The 21,690-nt window shown below is 38.2% G+C and overlaps 2 protein-coding genes across 4 annotated transcripts; both read left to right on the top strand.

Moving 5' to 3' along the window:
* Positions 1-986: 986 nt before the first annotated feature.
* Positions 987-7,897, top strand: LOC136693736 (zinc finger protein 724-like). Of its 2 annotated transcripts, XM_066666868.1 has the most exons (9): positions 987-1,125; positions 1,811-2,004; positions 2,192-2,296; positions 3,195-3,290; positions 3,388-3,498; positions 3,647-3,767; positions 3,875-4,673; positions 4,760-4,815; positions 4,997-7,897. In XM_066666868.1, exons 1-9 carry the CDS (start codon positions 1,107-1,109, stop codon positions 7,372-7,374), a joined length of 3,879 nt encoding a protein of 1,292 aa, XP_066522965.1. In that variant the 5' UTR covers positions 987-1,106; the 3' UTR covers positions 7,375-7,897. The 2 variants fall into 2 exon arrangements, with proteins under 2 accessions (XP_066522965.1, XP_066522966.1); XM_066666869.1 differs by lacking the exons at positions 987-1,125; positions 1,811-2,004 and having other exon boundaries at positions 2,286-2,296; positions 3,467-3,498.
* A 1,635-nt stretch (positions 7,898-9,532) lies between these two features.
* ttll1 (tubulin tyrosine ligase-like family, member 1) lies at positions 9,533-20,705 on the top strand. Of its 2 annotated transcripts, none has more exons than XM_066668618.1 (10): positions 9,533-9,720; positions 10,889-11,090; positions 12,175-12,383; positions 12,804-12,984; positions 13,306-13,443; positions 13,548-13,656; positions 14,541-14,684; positions 16,244-16,330; positions 17,408-17,571; positions 18,548-20,705. In XM_066668618.1, exons 2-10 carry the CDS (start codon positions 10,963-10,965, stop codon positions 18,666-18,668), a joined length of 1,281 nt encoding a protein of 426 aa, XP_066524715.1. In that variant the 5' UTR covers positions 9,533-9,720; positions 10,889-10,962; the 3' UTR covers positions 18,669-20,705. The 2 variants fall into 2 exon arrangements, with proteins under 2 accessions (XP_066524715.1, XP_066524716.1); XM_066668619.1 differs by having other exon boundaries at positions 9,715-9,820.
* Positions 20,706-21,690: the final 985 nt, after the last annotated feature.

Genomic DNA, 21,690 nt, shown 5'->3' with positions numbered 1-21,690 from the left:
AGTTCTTCATTAATCACTTATTTTTTCAGTCAACAAAATATGGCAATACCACCTGATTGTTTACTGTCTAATAAAGGATCAATGTTATCTGATATCCGTTTTATAAGGATTTATCTTATTTTGTAGAATTATTGTTTGCTAAACTGTCCCACAGTTTGCATTGTAATGTCAGAACGTGAAGTTGTGCATGGATAGTTCATCAGACTTACAGGTTGTGTATAGTAGTAACTCTTATAGAGATGCACTGTAAGTCTGGACATGGAAAGAAGCCTTTTGAAATTAGTTATAAAATAATAATATTAAATACACATGAAACACCATAGTAACCACATGAGATACCATAAACAACCGGTACCATAGCAACCTCCAGAGATACATCAGCAAATTCTTGGCTAACTAGGGTCCATCATCTAAAATAACATTTAACAAAATTCCAACAAAGACTAAAATATAGCAAAAATGTAGTAACTGCCAAACAACCTTTGTAACAATTGGATTTTTTCCCCTTCACGAAATGCACTTCTCGTGTGAAAAATGTGTGAGGGATGCCCTTGTGATGAACTGACACCCTGTCCAGAGTGCTCTTTAGGCCTTTGATTCTGCATAGGCTCCTGACTCAATGCAACCATGAACTGGATAAGTTAGAGACAATTAATGAATTATATTTAAAAAAAAAAAAAAAAAAAACAGCACACTGTTCCCTGATAAAACAACACCAACAAATATGGATTAACTGGGAAATGTTAGTCTGGTGCTTGTTTTGCATGGTCATCCATGGTTGGATCATCAACATTTGTTACATTTCCATAACATTTTTCCAAGATAGTAATAGTCTCTATACAGAACACAAATCTGCACATTTGTTGTTTACTTGCTTTAACATGTTTAAATAAACGATCTCAAAACGTGCCATTTGGATGGAATGGCTCCAATACGAGTCGATTCGCGAGGTTCAAGTGAGAGTCGACTCATTAACGAAAACACGAATACAGGCTACTTTAAACCTAAAGCGCAACACACTCAGTTAGAATGAAAACTAGTTGTGTTACATTGTTTGTCGAAGAGTTTTAAAGCTGTGATTAGGGTAATTTAGCAGAAGACACACAATGCAAGCCTCAGAAAACGGTAAAAGTCTTTTGTTTACTGTGTGACGGGTCTCGTTCAAGTTGGGAATTTAAATTAATTTAAGAAAAAGGTGGATCCTTGAAAGTTCTGTACATAGCAGAGGTGCATATATAAACTCTACTCATTGAAATAAGCTTTCAAAATGTTTCGTGTATCTCCAGACTTTAAAAATGTGGATGACAATGTTAGTTTGATCTGAAAGTCCTAATTATTAAAGAAGATAGTGAGGACAAAGTCTTAGGTTCAATATGAAGAAGAATGTTATTATAACAAGTAACACTGCTTAATTTACTAGTGGTTGTGTAGATGTAGAGGATAACATTTGTCTAATTATAACAGATACTGGTAAAAGCATTGACAAGTGACTCAGTGTCCAGGTTAATAGATGTGAAACCTGAATACTATAAAAGCAGGACAGGTGAAAATAATGATACTTTTGTGCTGGTGAACATTCTTGACAGTATGTACGATGGTAAAGGAAACAAACATGTTTTCTTAACCTCACACAAATTAAACTTATACTTATTCATGGACAGTGTCCAGAACAAACTAAGAATCCTGAATAAGTGAACAGCCTGACACTGACTGTATTCACAAAAAGCCATGCACTTGCATATTGTCATCTTTTTGATCTAGTCATGATTTTTCTGTTGTTTCAACATTGTTCCATTCTGCGTTATTGCAGGTGGTGAACTGTTTTTGCGCTGCCTAGTTCCTCCTGTGCGGCTCCTCTCAGCCACAGTATGGCACCTGATACAGCAAGAAGACATCTCAAACTATGGCATACTGGAGGAGTTTGTGTCGTGTGTGACAGACAGTTTGCCACATTTGCTTAGCTCCAGGGAGAAGACCCAGCTGACCATGGGTCTCAGGGCAAGGGTGAGCATAGTTCTCCAGAGAGACTAATGTTACCTCTGTTGGACGTGTTACAGTTGTCAGCTGAGTTAATGATATTTTTGACAGTGTCTTGATAGTGTTTATTATTATTATTATTATTATTGTTATTATTATTTGTCTGCCTCATCGCAAATAAAGGATATTATTGAATAATCATTTCTGATTTCAGCTTGTTATAGAACTGTGCCGCATGGAGAAAACCACTGATCCCAACGTAGTTCAGGCTCATTTGCAGCGGATCCAAAACCTCCTTGATCTTCACAAGGAATTGGAGGTCAGAAGACCAATAACACATTTATTCATTGTCTGTAACCACTTATTCAGTTCATGGTTGTGTTGTGTCTGGAGCCTACCCAGAATCACTGGACTCAAGACAGGAATACAACCTGGACAGGGCGCCAGTTCATTTTGACGAAATCAGAGTACCTGGAAGGAACCTACTTAGACACAGGGTGAACATACAAGTCTCCTCACAGGCAGCGACCAGAGGCTCTAACCTACAACCTCAGGACCCTGGAGCTGTGTGAAAGAACACTGCCTTTTGCAATCCACCAATAACACATCTACTAGAAATTAAAAAAACTGTAGCGCTCCTTATTTTCATATTATAATGTGTACAACAAGTGTATACATTAGTAATGCTTTTGAAAATACCAAGCTAGTTTGTTTGCAGATAACCATGTAAATTGTTTTTAAGATGTTTATCACATGCAAATTTACTGGTTGCAGAAAAGTAGCAGGAAAATTGGTGGTCATACATACAAATTAATAAATATCACATGTCCAGAACGTGCATGTGCTTTTAATATCCTGAAATCATTCTCAAGGTCAAATCTCCTGAATTCCAACCTCAGGGCGGTTTGTTTGGTTTAAACTATCAAAAAAAAAACCCAAAAAAAACACAACACCAAAATACAAAAAAAACTACACATTCACTTACACCTATGGACACTTGTTTAGCCAATCCACCTACCTGTGTGTATGGCACACCAAACTATTTAATGGTTGAAACACTAACAAACTTGTAATTACCGAAGAGTAAAACTTAAACTGTAAAATGACTACAGTTGAAGAGGCAGCAGTGATGAAGTGTAACAAAAGTACTGTTTTGTTGACTACATTCGTATTTTCTGAGCCATAACACCAGATTTATGGTTTGTATTTTACTGTAGTCAAGAGATGCACGCATAGAAGAATCTGGAACAAACTTTGTGGCTCTGGTGCAGAGTTTAATGAAGGACCCAACCGAGAGACACATCTTTTTTAAGGTCAGTTCCTCAGTGCAATTTAACATTTATGACTGATATATTTTTCCTTGTTTAGAAGAAACCGTTGTATTTTAAACATTCATATTCCTCTCCAAAGGAAATCTTTCCCTCACAGTATGGAGCAAATTTCAATATTGCATTGAAGAAATTGATGTGGCTTTTTCTGTCTCAACTAGAAAATGCTCTTCCACAACTTACTATAGAAGAGGTATGAACACAAGACAAGGCATGAAGTTTTATTTTTTATTACATTTCTTAAACATTTGCATATTTAGAAGTAATCATTTCTGTTATTTATTTGAAAATGAATGATTGTGGCTATAATTATGTGATTATGTGTTTGGATTTTTTTCAAGACTGTCTGCCTGCTCCGCACAGCACCTACAGTCATGGAGGAATGTATTCAGTCAATTTCACAACCCCAACAGCTGAGACATTTGTTCAAATACCAAACACCTGCCAGTGAAGACATGAAAGGTTAAATTGACATAACCCTGAACGAGTTTAAAATTAACCAACATTTCAAGGCTAAAAGGTTGACATCATTGATTTTTATCTAACTCAGTTTATTTTTATTCCTGCAGAAAAACCAAAATCATGGTCCACCACACCTGATGACTGCATACTTTCCTGCCTTGCTAGTCCTCAATTAGTCCAAATAGTCACTGAAGAACAGGCACACACTGATAACCAGTCAGAGTCAGGTCTAGACTACCCTCCCTCATATTGCCAAGAGGTCCAGGTTGAATCAGTAGTTATCGCGCAATACATTGAAAATGACATGGGGAGCAGGTCAAGTATATGTGAGGAAAATGTAGCTGTTATAGATTGTTTTGATGCTGATGAGAACAAAGTGTATGAGCTACAAAGTCTTGATCAGGTAGACACTGAGAATGCCACTGAAGTTTATGAGGAATTAGAATCTGTAGAGTTAAGAGCTGTTGACTTTGTACTAGATGCATGTTCTGAAAAGCAAGATACCAGCAAAAGTGAAGTCAATGTTATTAACAGCAGAGAAGAGAACCTTGATTGTCAGGAAAATGATAGAATGACTTGTTCAGTGGAGACTGAATCTTTTGATGACAGGAAAATGACAGAGAAACACACTAGCAATGAAACGACTTACAGCTTGGATTCTGCAGATGTAAACACCATCTTGGACATTATACAGGAGGAACCAAAAGAGTTATCTGATTTGGTTAATTCCTGCTTAGTTAAACAACCTTGTGTGAAGCTGGACAGGTTTGACACAAATAACAAAACCTTTCCTCATCCATTACCACCTAAAATGGGTCTAGGTCAGGCAAGGAAGGACACTCAAAATACAGAGCCATGCGTAGAAGTGAAACAAGATGTGCCAGATGCCTGTGCATTTACAGACAAGTAAGCCACTAAATTTACATTTTCATAGTCTATTTTCATTGTTCCATGACAAGTCTATGGTAATTAATGAGTATTGTTTCATTCAGGCCTTCAGAAATCCAAAATGTTGTTTCCAATGTCCTTCAAAAGTTAAAGACCACATGTAAGTATAGTAGTTTCTTCTTTAAATTCTTTGAAAATCAGTGTTTGTATATTTCTTAGAAATAGCCTGAGCCTGTAGTGTGTATTTCCCTGCTACTACAGTATTAAAAAAATCACAGAATAAAGTACACAGTCACTTGATTGTAACAACCTAACAGAAGCAATTGTTTTGTTTGCCTTAGATACTGAGACGAAGGGATCCCTTGTATTGTATGCTTGCACTTTGTGCCAATTCCAGGACAGTAAGGAGATCCAGCTGCAGCACCACTTCATTGTCGATCACCCAAAAGAATACAAACAACTTTGTGAGGCAGAAGAAGAAAAGACAACAAACTTCAGTACACCTCATCATTCAAAAAGCCAAGAGCCTCTTGCAAAAATGAGGTTATACAGAGGAGTGCCTGTGTGTAAAACATGTCCCATTTGTAGGAAGACTTTCACTCGAAGCTCAGATATGAGAAGGCATCAGACATCGCACACAGTGGCACGTCCATTCGCGTGCCTGTCTTGTGGTAAAAACTTCAGGTATTCCTTTGATTTGAGAAGACATCAGCAGCATGCATGTGCAAAACAAGGGTATGTGGTATTGGAACAGAGCATGATGGATGAAGAAAGTGCTAGTGACGCTACCACCACATGTCATAAAAACATGCTTCTCTCATCTCCTCTTGAGCAGAAATCTCCAAATAAGCACAATACTGTAATCTGCCATGTGTGTGGAAAAAGCCAATCTGATGTCAGCTGCCTAGAAAATCACATGGAGACCCACTCAAAGGCATGTCACCACACATGCCCTTGTGGAATATCATACAAGTTTTCAGAAAACACGAGGACACAGCAGCATGTGTGCCCAGAGTCTCATTTATGCAAGCCTGAACAAAAGAAGTGCAACGAGCAAACCTTGCTAGAAGACAGTGCGGAAGTGATGCTTGATTCAGAAGAAAGTCATTCTCAACGTCTACCACACCCTGAAAATGAGAATTTAGAAGCTACAGGTAATTCAAGTTCAGTCCTGGTTACAGATTCTGATTCCAAAGTACAGAAACCACAGATAGTTAAAGTTTCGGTGAGGCCAAATACTGATTCACCCAAAGCTACACACAGCTCAGGTTCAGTTTTAGTTGGCTCAGACACAAAAAGGCACCTAAGAACTACATTAACTATTCATCCTCATAAGTGTACTCAATGTGGCAACAGCTTCAAGTATTCTTACAATCTGAAGAAACACGAGGATGTTTGTGAAGGACAAAAAAAGTCAGAGGTTGCAGGGCAGCTTCATTCCAGAGAGCTTAGTGAATCTTCCAAAGTAGCATCTAATTGCAGAACCGTCAATGCCACTGGTATTCCTCTGGATCCTTCTCTCAGAAATACCTCCTATAGAAGTAATCTGAAGGAAGAAGCTTCAGAATGGCAGAAGGATAAAACAGAATATTTAAAATCCTCACCGTCTGAGACAGTTTTCTCCTGTGATAGATGTGAGAAGAAATGCAAAGATCTACCATCCCTTGAAAAGCACATGATAACTTGTGAAAACAAAGCGCAACGTTTCAAGTGTGTGAAATGTGGTGTCTTGTTCAGGACATTGTTTGAGGTCAGGAAACATGTGCAAACTCACTGGGGAGAAGACCCACTTCAGTGTTCTTTGTGTGGGAAATGCTTCCAAAACTCCAGTGAGCTATCTGAACATAAGCTGGTACACAAAAGAGATTGTAGTTATTCTTGCACTATGTGCCTTGAGTCTTTTAAGGGGATTGACTCTCTCAGGCAGCACTACTCTGAAATCCATGAGGTTGATGGTCCATATCAGTGTTCACACTGTGATAAAACTGACAAAGACTTGGGCTCCATGATTGTGCATATAAGGACACATAACGACGAGCATGTTTACCAATGCCCTCATTGCTTAAAGAGATTCAAACACCGCAGTGCTCTGAACGTACATGAGAAAATTCATTCAGGAAATAGGCCTTTCCTTTGTGAGGAGTGTGGAAAGAGTTTCAGCACTAACGTGCAGCTACAGAGACATTACATTTCTCATAGTAATGACAGACCGTATACATGTTCTGAGTGCAAGAAGTGCTTTAAATCACAGCATGCCCTCCGTGGTCATTTCCTGAAGCATTCAAAGTCAGCAAACATTCCCTGTGAGTTCTGCGGGAAGATGTTTTCTCAAGCGTCAGCACTGAACAGACACCATCGCACTCACACTGGAGAAAGGCCGTACAGTTGCCCAAAATGTGACAAAACCTTTCTGACCAGTGGGGAAGTGAGGAAGCATTTACGTTATCACAATGGAGAGCGGCCATTTCAGTGTACCCTTTGCTCTAAGACTTTTACGCAGACATGCTATCTTACAGCACACATGAGGATACATACAGGAGAACGTCCATATGTGTGCAGCGTTTGTGCCAAAGCCTTTGTGTGCAATACTCACTTGAAAAGGCATTTATTTGTACATACAAAAGAGAAGCCATTCAAATGTGACTGTGGAAAGGCCTTTAATCGTACCAATCTCCTAAAAGTGCATCAGAAATCACAGTGTGTTTTACTAAAAAAATAACCCTTCACAGGTTCTTGTAGATGTACCTATGAAGATGCCTGTTAATCATCCATGAAAATATCACAGATGTCAGTGATTATTTTTTTGCTTATTATTTATTACACTTTTGTTTTTGCATATGACGTTCATATATGATCTTTTTCAACATTTTCTTAACAACATTGAAACAAAATAAACTCATGTGCTGTTTGGTACAGAATATATATTCTTTCAATTGTTTGACATTAGTGAGAGACTGAAATTAGCCATAGAACATAAATATCAGAACATTCAAATCCACTGAATATAAACAGATGGTGGTTCCTGTAAATGGTTATGGTGGGGCCAACAGAGGGCGTTGCATGTCTGAAGGATCCCAAAGTCTGAGATCATAGAAGATCCCTGAGCATTTCCTCAAAATGTGTAGGGGTGTTATCCTGATGTCCTGCTACATGTGCAACTGTGGCCATTTCTGGCCTAATCAGCTCCATCTTCACGTAAATTGGCTCTCCTCTCTACCAAATAACTGACTTGTGGTGAGTCTACTGGCACAGATTGGCTGCACTCACATCATCCATGTAGATATAGTACATTGGTGGTGTTGACTCCTTGATGTCCCAAACGGCTTAAAGCATTTTGAGTGAAAAGTACTATATATGTTCATCCTTTCAAATCATAATGCAAATTTTATTAGGGGCTCCACCAAACATGTTGAGCTTTCCAATGTAGAAAGAGTAATTTACAAACTGTTAGTGTTGAATGAGAATTTGTGTTTAGTATATAATTACTCTTCTGTGTATTTTTTCCATTCTTCACAGGTAAACATAATACACTGTCTGGAACCCAATAACTGTACATAAGGACATGCTCTAAGGAGCATGTACTTGTGTACACTTTCAGTGTACTCATAACACAAGCAGCAGGGTGTAACAAAGCACTTATCAAGCCCTTATCTTTTCAGTGCAGAAACCTGAAGTTATTTTTATCTGTGAGTAGTCACTCATGTCTAAGAAATGCATTTTGTTGGTCCTCAACAGCTGGGGTTTTCTTCTGACAACACTCTCAGATGACTTGGTTAGTCAGGTAATGTAAGATGCTAATTTGGGAGATGTTCAGACACCAAGACCTAGGATAATTAATTTCCATTTACCTATTTTCTTGTAATTGTGTAATCTGTGCAGTTCAGCATCTTTTTGTCACGTCTTTTCTACAGACCCTGTGACAGTCAATGTGTGAAACTGCCCTCTTCACTGTATTGTTTTGGGGTTCTGGCATTTTGTAGTAGTGTCAGAAAACATAGTGGACAATTTTAAGTTAGAACCACAACAGGGTAGGTTGTAGATTTTGGTTGTAGATTGTATTCAGTGCTGCAGTGACATTGATGAAGTGGTGGTGTGTTGTGCTGGTAAGAGTGGATCAGACAGCAGTGCTGCTGGAGTTTTTAAAGCCATCAATGTCACTGCTGGTCTGAGAATAGTCCAACCACCAAAAATATCTGACCAACAGTGTACTGTGGACAGTGTCATGTATGCACTGATGGACTAGATGATGACCAACACAAACTGCAGCAACAGATAAACTACTGTCTCTTTACAAGGTAGACCAACAAAGTAGGTGTGTCTGGACAGTGAGCGGACACAGTTTTTAAAAAAAACTTGGTGCCTGATCCACTCATACCAGCACAACACACACTAACACAGCATCACCACATCAGTGTCACTGCAACACAGAATGATCTACAACCCAAATCTTACCTGTCCTGTGGGGTCCTTATCATTGAAGAACAGGGTGAAAATAAAGTATACAGAGTAACAAATGAATTATAGTCTGTAATTATAAAAATACTAAGTGCTACTGCATGCTCATGGAATGAAGAGTGAGTGTAGAAACGAGGTGGTCACAATTTAATGGTTGATATGTGTATGCGGTGGACCCAGTAACTCACCTCACTAATATTTCTGTGTCTAAATGCCAACAAGTCTTCACATAAATGTTCCAACATCGGAACTAAAGCTTTTGCAAAAAGTAGAGGCTGTTACTGCAGCAAACAAGCCTTGCTCATTAATATCTTTTAGTTCAGAGAAATCTGTAAACATTTGGCCATGTATTGAATGTAAGTAGGGGACCTTTATTTTGATACAAGTTCTGTTGCTATGGATTTCTTCCCAAAGCATCCAGCAGCGTGAAAGATACAGATCACTTTTAAAAGGCAGAAACTGAAGATTAGACACCGAGAGCAAAAAAAAAAAAACGCCTCACAGAGAAAAGATGAACGCATTAAAACTGAAGACATTTTAGTCCAGCTCTCTGCACACTATAAGCCAGCCCCGAAACTCTGCTCCTAGTCTGTCTCTCCGGCCTTGAACGGTAAGTGACTAGCGGCGGACAACACCGGCTCCACCTTAACTCCTGCTGAGGGGACTGGTTGATGGATAGAGATTTAGTATAAATATTCCTTTTCACTTCAGTGAGTATTTTCGGTTTCAGAAAAATATATGTTGATATCTCTCTTTGTTAAAGAGTAAGCGATTCCACATGTACATTGGTGAGTTTTGCTCATAGACACGAATATAATTTTATTACTAGTGTTTATTCTGAGATATTTAGCACTAACGTGCACAATTAACTGCAATGATCCATTTTACTACCAGCGTCTAGGGGCGTAAACTAATTCTCTGTACGTATTTCTTTATAATATTCTTCTAAATTATTATTATAATTATTATAAATAATTATTGGGCATTTATATTGACATATCTACTCTATCACATTGTAAAAATTTGAATTGTGTTAAACTGTGTATTGTACAAGACATTTTAAAAGCTTGATTCAGATTTGTGCCGCACTGAAGGATATGGGTTATATACTTTAAAGACCCTCTCCAGTGATAATCAGATTTCATCATGTTAACATGTCCTAACATGTGGTGCTCTTTAAATACTAGAGGCACCAAAGCTGTCTGTGAGGAGTTGGTGTGTTCTCCCCGTGTCCGCGTGGGTTTCCTCCGGGTGCTCCGGTTTCCTCCCACAGTCCAAAAACACACGTTGCAGGTGGATTGGCGACTCGAAAGTGTCCGTAGGTGTGAGTGTGTGAGTGAATGTGTGTGTGTCTGTGTTGCCCTGTGAAGGACTGGCGCCCCCTCCAGGGTGTATTCCCGCCTTGCACCCGATGATTCCAGGTAGGCTCTGGACCCCCCACGACCCTAAATTGGATAAGCGGTTATAGATAATGGATGGATGGATGGCACCAAAGCTGAGCATTACCTCTTTGAAACTGCTGTGTTCCAAAAAAACAGTCTCAAACAAAGGAATCTAGACAGCCAGGGTTTCTTACATCACAAATCTAAAGATATAATCCCATCAAGCTGAGGTGGGGATGAATTCCATATTCATAGATCTGAGCATGCTTAATAAATGCAAATGTGTATAATTACTTCTCAATATATAAGATTGGTTAACAGAGATGTGTTTTTATGGGGTTATTTGATGAATGTTGCACTATTCTTCTGTGAAAAAAATGTATTTTTGATCAACAGGGTCTGATACTCAATCTTGAATCAGAAGTTACTCAATGTTTTTTCATGCTTTGACATGAGGAGCAGCTTTGCTCATGCCGAGAGGCGTCATGGCTGCTAAGGTGAAGTGGGTGACTGACATTGAGAAATCTGTTCTCCTCAACAATTTTGAGAAGAGAGGATGGATACAAGTGACAGACACAGAGGACTGGAACTTTTACTGGCAAGTCATTTTTTTGTACGGTTCATTTAACAGCACTTACAAGTTGTAGTTTCCCGACATATAATCATCCACCCTACAGCCAAGGCTTGGCACCCAAGTGATTTTTACATGTTCCAAATTTGAAGAAGGTTCTGAGTGGAAAGACAATTTCAGATAACAGTGACAAATTTGATAAATAGTCATTTTTTGAGTAAAGGTGGAATGTATTGTTTTCAGGAAACTGAAAAACAAATAAGCGGAACTGTGGCGCTTCAGATAGTGTCACTGACACACTCGAGCCCCGTTCCAGGTGACTGTCTGTAAGGATTTTGGTGTGTTCTTGTATGTCTGCGTGGGTTTTCTCCAGGTGCTCCAGTTTCCTCCCATGGTCCAAAAACCACACGGTGGTAGGTGGATTTGCGACTCAAAAGTGTCCATAGGTGTGAGTGAGTGTGTGTTGCCCTGTGTGGTACTAGTGCCCGCTCCAGGGTGTGTTCCCGATTTGTGCCCAATTATTCCAGGTAGGCTCCGGACCCACTGCGACCCTGAACCTGTTAAACACTTACAGACAGTGAATGAATTAATAAAAAGCCAATTGATGGATCTAAAAAAATTTATAGACCTGAATAAACAGGAAAAATAAAAAAATAATGCATTTTATTGTTCTATTTGGTGGCATAACAGATAGTGACGCTATTACATAGCTCCAGGTACCTGGGGTTGTGGGTTCCAGTTGGCTGTCTGTGAGGAGTTTGGTGTGTTCTCCCTGTGTCCGCATGGTTATCCTCTGGGCGCTGCGGTTTCCTCCCATGGCCCAAAAACACACATTTGTTAGGTGGATTGGCAATTTGGAAAATTGACCTTAGGTGTGAGCGTGTGTACCTTGGCACTGGAATGCATCGCATTATATGTAAGGTTTAATCAGGAAGGCCATCTGATAATGTGGATCGGTTGATTCACTGTGGCGACCCCTGGTGGGAGCAGCCACAGGTAGATGAGGAAGAGGAAGAAGAAGAATACTTCGTACCTATACACAGAAATTATTAAACATCCCTCATATTTTAGCTGCTTTGTATGATTAGTTATTTTCTGACTCGTTTTCCAGGATGAGTATCCAGACAATACGGAATGTGTTCAGTGTGGACACAGGCTACCGTTTGTCTGATGACCAGATGGTTAACCATTTCCCAAACCACTATGAGCTGACAAGGAAGGATCTGATGATCAAGAACATCAAACGGTACAGAAAGGATTTAGAGAAGGAGGGAAGTCCACTAGCAGAGAAAGATGAAAATGGAAAATATGTTTACCTGGGTAATCTAACTTTTAGTCTTCAATTTTTTGCTGATTAGTAATATGCTCAATTTCTCCATTATCTTTTTTTTTTTTCTACAAAAACATTTTTCGTTAATATATTTACTTATCATATGGCTGATTATACAATGTATTTCTGTAATAAATTACATTATATTACTTTTATATCATGGATATCACCAGTATGTAACACAGAATAACTGCATTTATAATAAAGAAAGTTTAAATCAATTATATAAATAAAACTGTCTATATATTTTAACTCTACATAAGCAACAAACTGGATGTAAGAACATTATGCATTTAGCTTTATTTCTGATTGTTTGTTCTCAGATAGTGTACTTCTGCAACCACATATATTCTCCTATCCATTCTTTTTCATCCTCATCTGTCCATTTTCCATTTCCACCTGCTGTGCAGATTTTGTGCCGGTGACATTCATGCTGCCAGCTGACTACAACCTGTTTGTTGAAGAATTCCGTAAGAGTCCATCCAGCACATGGATCATGAAGCCATGTGGAAAGGCTCAGGGCAAAGGCATCTTCCTTATCAACAAACTTTCACAGATCAAGAAATGGTCCAGAGACAGCCGCACATCAACGTAAGCTCTGCTACAGGAAGTATAATGTAGTTTGTGAACAACAGAGTATGTGCATATTTATGTTTACCATAAATTCATATTTTCCATGTGTTTACTTGTGCATAAACAAATTTTCCAATGTACAGTATCCATATATACTGTATGTAATACCAGTGGATACCCTGTTTAATGTGTACTCCACTTTATATATGCAGGTCTGTAGAATTACTTTATGTAATTTACATAACCACAAATTGACCACATTAATTTGATCATTTTCAATTTAAAGTGTTGGGTTTGTCTGAAATCAAATATAATAATGTCCTATGTTGCATCATTTAGGTTTGTGGCTGCTAACAGTGGGAAGGAAGCTTATGTGATCTCTCTGTATATCGACAATCCATTGTTGATTGGAGGAAAAAAGTTTGATTTGCGTCTCTATGTTCTGGTTACCACCTACAGACCTCTGAAATGCTACATGTAAGTGCTGCCCAGAACTCATACATATGTCCATAGTCAGTATATGTATTTATAGCTTATAATCAGCACACAACATAAGAGAGTTTTATTTATTGCTCTTTCAGGTATAAACTTGGGTTTTGTCGATTTTGCACTGTTAAATACACTCCCAGCACTAGTGAACTGGACAACATGTTTGTACACCTTACAAATGTTGCAATCCAGAAACATGGGGTAAGTATCATAGTGCAATATGTGTGGGTGTTTAAAAAAAAATCTTGTGCAGCCAAGAAGATTGTTTAAAATATTACATCTTTTATCTTTTGTGTGTTCAGTCCAAAAACTTATGTTTGTAGTTGGATTGGCTTTTTACTACTGGTCAAAAGTGTCCATGGGTGTGTTTGTGCAAGTGTGTAGGGCCCTCTGATGTTTTTTTAAATAATTAATTTCTGTTTGGGGCGGTACAGTGGCGCAGCAGGTAGTGTCGCTGTCACACAGCTCCAGGGACCTGGAGGTTGTGGGTTTGAGTCCCACTCTGGGTGACTGTCTGTGAAGAGTTTGGTGTGTTCTCTCTGTGTCCCTGTGGGTTTCCTCCAGGCGCTCCAGTTTTCTCCCACAGTCCAAAAACACACGTTGTTGGTTTATTGGTGACTCAAATGTGTCCTTAGGTGTGAGTGTGTGTGTGTGTGTGTGTGTGTGTGTGTGTGTGTGTGTGTGTGTGTGTGTGTGTGTGTGTGTGTGTTGCCCTGTGAAGGACTGGTGCACCCTCCAGGGTGTATTCCCACCTTGCACCCAATGATTCCAGGTAGGCTCTGGACCCACCACGACCCTGAATCAGCGGTTACAGATAATGATTGAATGAATTTCTGGCTTAATGTATGGTTAGAAATAATGGGTATAGCATGTTAATTACAAATACTGGGCTTCTTCAAAGAGAGCTTTGGAATTTAATGATCATATTGGGTTTGTGAAAATTGATGGCAAATGTAACAAATTTCACTTCCCAGATAAAATGTTTACTTAAAATTTCCTCTGACTTCTCAAATACCTTTGCTGAGTACTGTGCCTGTTTATCTTTGTGTGTCTGCTTAACTGTAAGACCAATGTTTGTTCTCCAGGATGATTATAACCACGTTCATGGTGGCAAATGGACAGTCAGTAACCTGCGCCTTTATCTCGAAAGCACCAGAGGAAAGGAGGTTACCAACCATCTCTTTGACCAGATCCACTGGATTGTGGTACATTCGCTTAAGGCTGTGGCTGTAAGTGAACCTGAAGATAATCCACTCGCATAATGAAGAGGAAGACCAAGAAAAATTACATTTTGTGAAATTTAATTTTGATATGGGTGGCACAGTGGCGCAGCAGGTTAGTGTCGCAGTCATACAGCTCCAGGGACCTGGAGGTTGTGGATTTGATTCCTGCTCCAGGTGACTGTGAGGAGTTTTGTGTGTTCTCCCCATGTCCACATGGGTTTCCTCCAGGTGCTCTATTTTCCTCCCACAGTCCAAAAACACAAGTTGGTAGGTGGATTGGTGACTCAAAAAGTGTCTATAGGTTTGAGTGAATGTGTGAGTGTGTGTCACCTTGTGAAGGACAGGCGCCCCCTCCAGGGTTTATTCCTGCCTTGCGCCCAATGATTCCAGGTAGGCTCTGGACCCACCACGACCCTGAACAACTGAATGAATGAATGAATGTTCCTGTTGTACCTGGGTCATTGTCTTCTTAGATGTTGATTTATTTATATTACTATTTCATTATTTTAAGAACACAAGAAGTAGCCAAAGGTCTGTAGTGGTATTTGTACCTGGAGTCTGTTACTGTTATCTCTTAACTTAAGCTCATTAGATTTCAGTGCTAGAGAAGCTGAAAAAATGCTGAAAACACTGATCAGATCAGAGTTTTTCACATATTTGAGTAGTGCTTTAACCTGGGGATTTCTAGCAGTAGGTCAGGGATGGACAAACTTTTCAGCTCAATGGCCACTCTGGGATTTAGAAATTCACAGGCAGGCCAAGAGGTGGGGTTTTACTTAATTTAATTAAATCATTTAATTGTGTGAACATTTGTGCATGAATTTGATTTCGTAATGTATATTTAAAATTTTATCTTTGTTTCTGCTTGGTGTGTCTCAGTATAAATAAAAACCAGTACAGCATTTAAAGCAGCACTTTTAACAAAATTTAACAGTTTGTGACATCTTAAACCAGTCAAGCATCACTGGCGTGATCTGTGACTCCAGAATAATAGTAGTACTTAATGGCAAATGTAACAAATGATTATCTGTGGGATATTTCAGGAAAAATGTGAAATTAATGCAGTCTTAGGACAATTTTGTAAATACTCAGAGGGCCAAATAAAACAGTCTAACGGGGGCTGTACATGGCCTGCGGGCCCTGGTTTGCCCACTACTGCAGTAGATAATCTAAAGATTTTGTTATGAAAAACAAAACTTTTCTTCTGTGAAACAGAATGTTAACAAACAAATTGCAAAGATACACCAGCATAACCACAGAAGGTTTGCCCTCCAAATCAGGTAACATAACAGACACCCCTGATTACTATGAGCTAATCAATCTTGTAGTTTGGAGGTCCCTCATATTAAAGCAGACAGCCTGTACAAAAACACGTCTCACTGTTTCTGTTTAATAAAATCATATTCTAGATAATTTCCATTTATTCCTTGTTTTGTTAAACCCCTTTATGGAGGGAAAGGATATGAATACTTTGTTAATTTGAAATGTTTTTGAAAGTAGTAACCACAGGGCACTAACTAACATTCAGCTTCCTTCCTTGTCTTTCTCCCACATTCCTTCCACAGCCTGTTATGAACAATGACAAACATTGCTTCGAGTGCTATGGCTATGACATCATCATTGATGACAAACTGAAGCCATGGCTTATTGAAGTAAGTATTGGGTCGGTACATGTAAAAACATGCTTACTCCTAAGACATTTTTGGTAACATTTCACTGTATGTCATCATTCATAAAGCTACATGACACCTACATAAGCATCTGAAATCATATAGCTAAAGGGAATGTCTGCGATTGTAGGGAAATGCATTTCTCTCTGGTTTGTTTACGTTCAGAAGCTCCACATCTTTTAAGGGGGAACGGTATGTTTCAGGAGAAAATGACTGTTGTATGTGGCTGAAGTTTAAGTTGTCTCTAAGTTTTTAAGAGACAAGAGAGTTATTTGTAATTCAAGTTGTCTCATTTTGTAGCATTTTGCAGTTAGTGGTCTCTGCTAATTTAGAGTGGGTTCCTACTTAAATAATCAAAAACAGCAAAAATAAGGCAATATTACCCACCTATGGAAAAGTAACGATGCAATATCCTCATCTCTTTTCATTGTTTTCAACATTTGGAGGGCTATTTGCTATTTTTCTGCCATGAGACAAGAAGCAGCCTAGGGAGAAGAAGCCTAGCATATCTGAATGAGTCACTTAGTTTTGTTTTTCTCGTTTACTGACACCAGGGCTTTGTAAACACATTAGACCACTTTCCAGCATGCAAACCGACTGGAGAGCTAGCAAATGGTGAGGAAACGTTGTCTGAATTTTATAAAAAGTGTTTTTTGCCTACAGTCGTAAACGTCTCCTTTAATGCAACAACCATTTGTTTGTTAGGATGGTTTTTTCAGTTTCACACTAGACAATTTTGATTTTGGACTGACACTTTAAAAAAAAAAAAACAAAAAAAAAAAACAAAGCCTTCATAAATGTATGTGTAGGATTAAGTCAGTTGGCTACTCTAGATGTCATGAAACTTTATGACCTACTACTTACAGCAAGGTTTTACTTGGAGCCAAATAACCCATATTTTAAATCAGGTTCATTCATGTGCCAGTTACTTTTACACAATTCAAAATCTTGAAAAATTAATTTTGGAAAATTTTGAAAAAGAAGCAAGAGTTGTCAATACAAGTTATAGTAGTGTTTGATTGATCTATTCCAAATATTTTGTTTGTTTCTTCGTTTCAGGTGAATGCCTCACCTTCACTCACCTCCAGTACTGCTAATGACCGCATTTTGAAGTACAACCTTATCAATGACACCCTTAATATTGTTGCTCCTAATGGTGAAATTCCAGATTGCAGATGGAACCGAACCCCACCCAAAGAAGCTCTGGGGAACTATCAAGTGCTGTGAGTGATGAGCTCTTCCTTTAATAAGGTTTAGGGTGTTTTAGGAATACTATCATTGAAAATGTGTATTGGAATTGCTTAAAACAGTATCATCAAGTATGAATTTTGTACATATTTTTCCATAATGCATATATACAAAACCCTAACATGTTTGTTTTAGAGGGTGGTTTCCTTTTCTAATTAGTCACGATTAAAGCAATAACTTAATTAATAGTTAGTTAATTTTCTATCTCTCTTAAGGTAAAATATTTCCTGTTTATCTGATCTCCATTGGTGGTCTAATGCATCTTCCACAGTTGGTGTAGCCTGGTGTCTTATTTTAATATTCTTTAAAGTAACTTATCTGTATCTCACATTTGGAGACATCTAGGTTTGACTGAAAATAAAATAAAATAAAATAAATTTTTTTTAATAAATTATGATCTATGTAAGCTATGCTTACATGGAACCCCATATATTGGTTGTATAAATTTGATTTTAAATACAAACCATCACTTTTAATATATTCTCCTTTCATTTATAAAATATCATGCATTATATACTTGCATACAGACTGCTTCATATTTGATCTGTGGCTTGTAATGTCAGGGAAACACTGTCATTAGAGTTTAACATGTTAAACACACAGATACTGACGCTGGACCTAAGAAGAGACCACATAGCTGTGAAAATTATGTTTGAGGGCGGATTTAAACCTGCAGCCTGTGGGTGTGTTATTAGTTACCATTATGGTTCCCCAACCAAGCCACATGTCAGAGTTATTTTTTAAGTATCTACGATCAACAATGTGCCTAATATACTCTGACAGAGTCAAGAATATCTTAGGCATAATGAAAAATATAAACCACATGCCAGAAAAAAAAATGTAAATGCTATAACTAGGACAGATATGATCAGTCAGTGGGTAAGTGGGTTAGTGCTACATGTGCATAGTATCTGTGCTTGCACCTCACTCTTCTCTGTCTGTCTCTTTCAGTTATGATGAGGAACAGGCACTAAGTGAAAATGCTGACCTCCGGAGCCGCTCTGGTCAGTCTTTGGGGTCAAAGAGTACAAGGTCAAGCAGCGTGCGCCCCATCCCAGCCACCTGGAAATGAGGTCATGATCCCAGACCACACACCTCTACAGCCTTTTTCACATTGTGTAAAAAAAGGACCATGGGAACATGGGCATATTCCCTAATGTACAGAGAATAATAAGAAAAATCCCCAATGCACTCTTTTGCATGACGTACAGTACAGCGCAAAAGTCATTTATTAACAGTCAAAATGGCCAGTAAGTAAAAGTGAATAATTTTTCGGCATCAGGATAAAATGCAGAAATTGCATACCTTAACAACTAAATATAATCATCACGTTTTGGAAATTAACGTGTCTATACTTTTTCCTTTTATTCTCTTCAAGAGATCTACAAAGATTTTTTAATTCTTACGAAGTTTAGACTTCTCTGCATCAAAATTCACCAATTACATAGTGTTCTGGAATATCTCTTTAAGCCATTTTAGATGCACTTTAGAGGGCAAGTGATGCATGTATGAGTTGTTGCCTGTGTGAATTTTAGTTTGTTTTGAAGATGGAATATAAAGTCACTGCTACATCTTGCAGCAGTTTTAGAATGTTGGAAGTTGCAAAAGGGGAGGCCAATTCATCTGAAGCTATCTTTAGTTAATTGTGACTTTTTGTATGACTTCTCTTGTGCATTTTATCCTGAAACTGAAAGTAAATAATATTTATTTAGTATCTGTTTTGATTCTAAATTAATTGAAGTGGTCTCTGACCTTTGCACAATGCTGTTATTTTGTCTGAGAAAACTGGAAAACTTAAAATTGTGCATGATTCTGTTAACCTATTTTTAACACCAACACTACTGATCTGTTCCTACTGGTGAAGAAATAAACACCTTTAGTCCTCACCCTTTATAATGCAACCAATTGAATGCCAAGTGCTCCGTTTTTCTTTTTGTATTTTGTATGAAATATGACTTTTTATGTCACTTATTTATTGTTAAAGCAATATATTTAAAATTATGTCTAGATATTTATGGAAAAATTACTTAATTCAGTATATAATGTATTGCTGTTAAATGGTCTGCCCATTTGTGCTACACAGTGCACCAATGTAAAAAGCGTGGGGACACAATGACAGTGGCACACTGACCAAATCCATGAGCAGCTAGCTAGGCTCCAAAAAATTCTTCTAAAAATGGACTGTGCAAACCTGAAATTGATTCCCTTTAGAATAAACTGTCTAAAGTAATTGTCTCAGTTCTATGTCTGTACTCAGTTTCATTCAAATAAGACATATCACAATTATTTACAAACTTAAAACTAAAAAAAATTTGGGATGGTAACAATATTAAACCACATGGGACCAGACTACCATGGTACAACTACAGCACACTATGTTTAGACTGTAATATGATACTACACATACAGGCCAGACTTATTAAGACTAAGAGAGAATAACAGACAGTTTATTTAACCCTGCTATTTTGAACATTATCTACTTCTCTTCTACACACACCTGCATTTAACTGTTTTTTCCACCCTCAGTATAAACATTTTTATTTTCAGAAGAACTTCCTTAAAAGCATGAAATAAAGTTTCAGAGCACTGATGAAACTAATATCAACCTATGAGACTATTTGCAAAGAATGTTTTCTGAGTAGCTAGTGATATTTTCTTACACATAAAGGCATTTAAAGCTTCTAGATTAGCCCATAAGACCCGTGATTAAATATGTGTCACAAATTTTTTATAAGGTCTGGAAAGTTCCCTGCACAGCTTTATCCTTTACTTTAAACCATGATGTCCCTAAGTGACATTTACTGAACGTTCTGGATGCAGTCACATGACAGTTTGTGAGGTTATGAACGTGTGACCATATTTACAGAATGATGGTGTGATTGTTGTGGACATAGAGACCAGAGAAATGCTAAAATAAAATAATAAAAAAAGTGTATTTTGGTTTCTAAAAGGTGTGTTCCAAGCTTTTTAACAATTGACATATTTTAGTAGCCTGTCCTGTCACATACAACCCAATCTGATCCCATTTCAAGAACAAAATGTTGAAATTTGGTTTGGTAGATTATTTCTTTGTTGTAACAATGCTTTTTGGCAAAAATCTTATACCGTTGGAAAGCCTGTTAATCTCCCTTTCAAATAGTGCCACGTTGGTAAGGAACATGCATTTGTGGGATGAGCAGTCGAACTGAGTATGTGGGTTGCGCCCATGAAAAATTTGCCAAATCTTCTCTGCCAAACTGATTATTCTGCCATTGACTCACTGCTGTGGGATGGCATCCCATTCTTCAACCAGCATTTGTAGCAAGTCAGCCAATATGGTTGTGTTGGTTACTCTGGCACGAACAGCACACGCAAGCTGATCCCACAAGTGTTCAATGGGATTGAGGTCAGGGCTGCTGGCAGGCCATTCCATCCTCTCCACTCCCAAATTCTGGTGGTAGTCTCTGATAAACCCTGCTCTGTGGGGCGAGTGTTGTCATCTCGGAGGATAGAGTTTGGTCCCAGATTGTGGAGATAGGAGATTGCCACTGGTTGCAGAATTTCATCTCGATATCTCTCTGCATTGAAATTACCTCCAATGATGACATGCTTCATTTTTCCAGTGAGGGAGATGCCGCCCCACACCATCACACAAAATAAGCTGTTTGGTATTGGTAGTGAGGATTCTGCAAATTTTTCACGGACGCAACCCACATACTCAGCTGTACTGCTCATCCCACAAATGCATGTTCCTTACAAATGTGGCATCATTTAAAGGGGAAATTAACAGGTGTTGCAGTGGTATACAATTTATTGCCAAGAAAAAAATAAATTATATATATATATATATACACACACACACACAATATATACACAGAGAGAGAGAGATTTTACTTTAAATAGGAATAAGAGTACACTTACATGTGTAGTTATTAAAGAAATCTACATATTATTGTAATGTATGAATTTGTTGAACGTGGACCTCAGTCTTTATTTCTTCAATGCGTTACCCACCCCATTACACTTTGACTGCTGTATTTTAACAGGTGCTGGATGTAATTTGTAATTTATGAGTGAAATAAAGGGAAATACTTGAGATTTTTAGTAGTTCCTCT

The sequence above is a fragment of the Hoplias malabaricus genome, chromosome 4 (assembly GCF_029633855.1).
Source record: "Hoplias malabaricus isolate fHopMal1 chromosome 4, fHopMal1.hap1, whole genome shotgun sequence".
NCBI classification, from domain to species: Eukaryota; Metazoa; Chordata; class Actinopteri; order Characiformes; family Erythrinidae; genus Hoplias; species Hoplias malabaricus.
The sequence above is the reverse complement of the archived record's forward strand: the minus strand, read 5'-3'. Positions and strand labels throughout refer to the sequence as shown.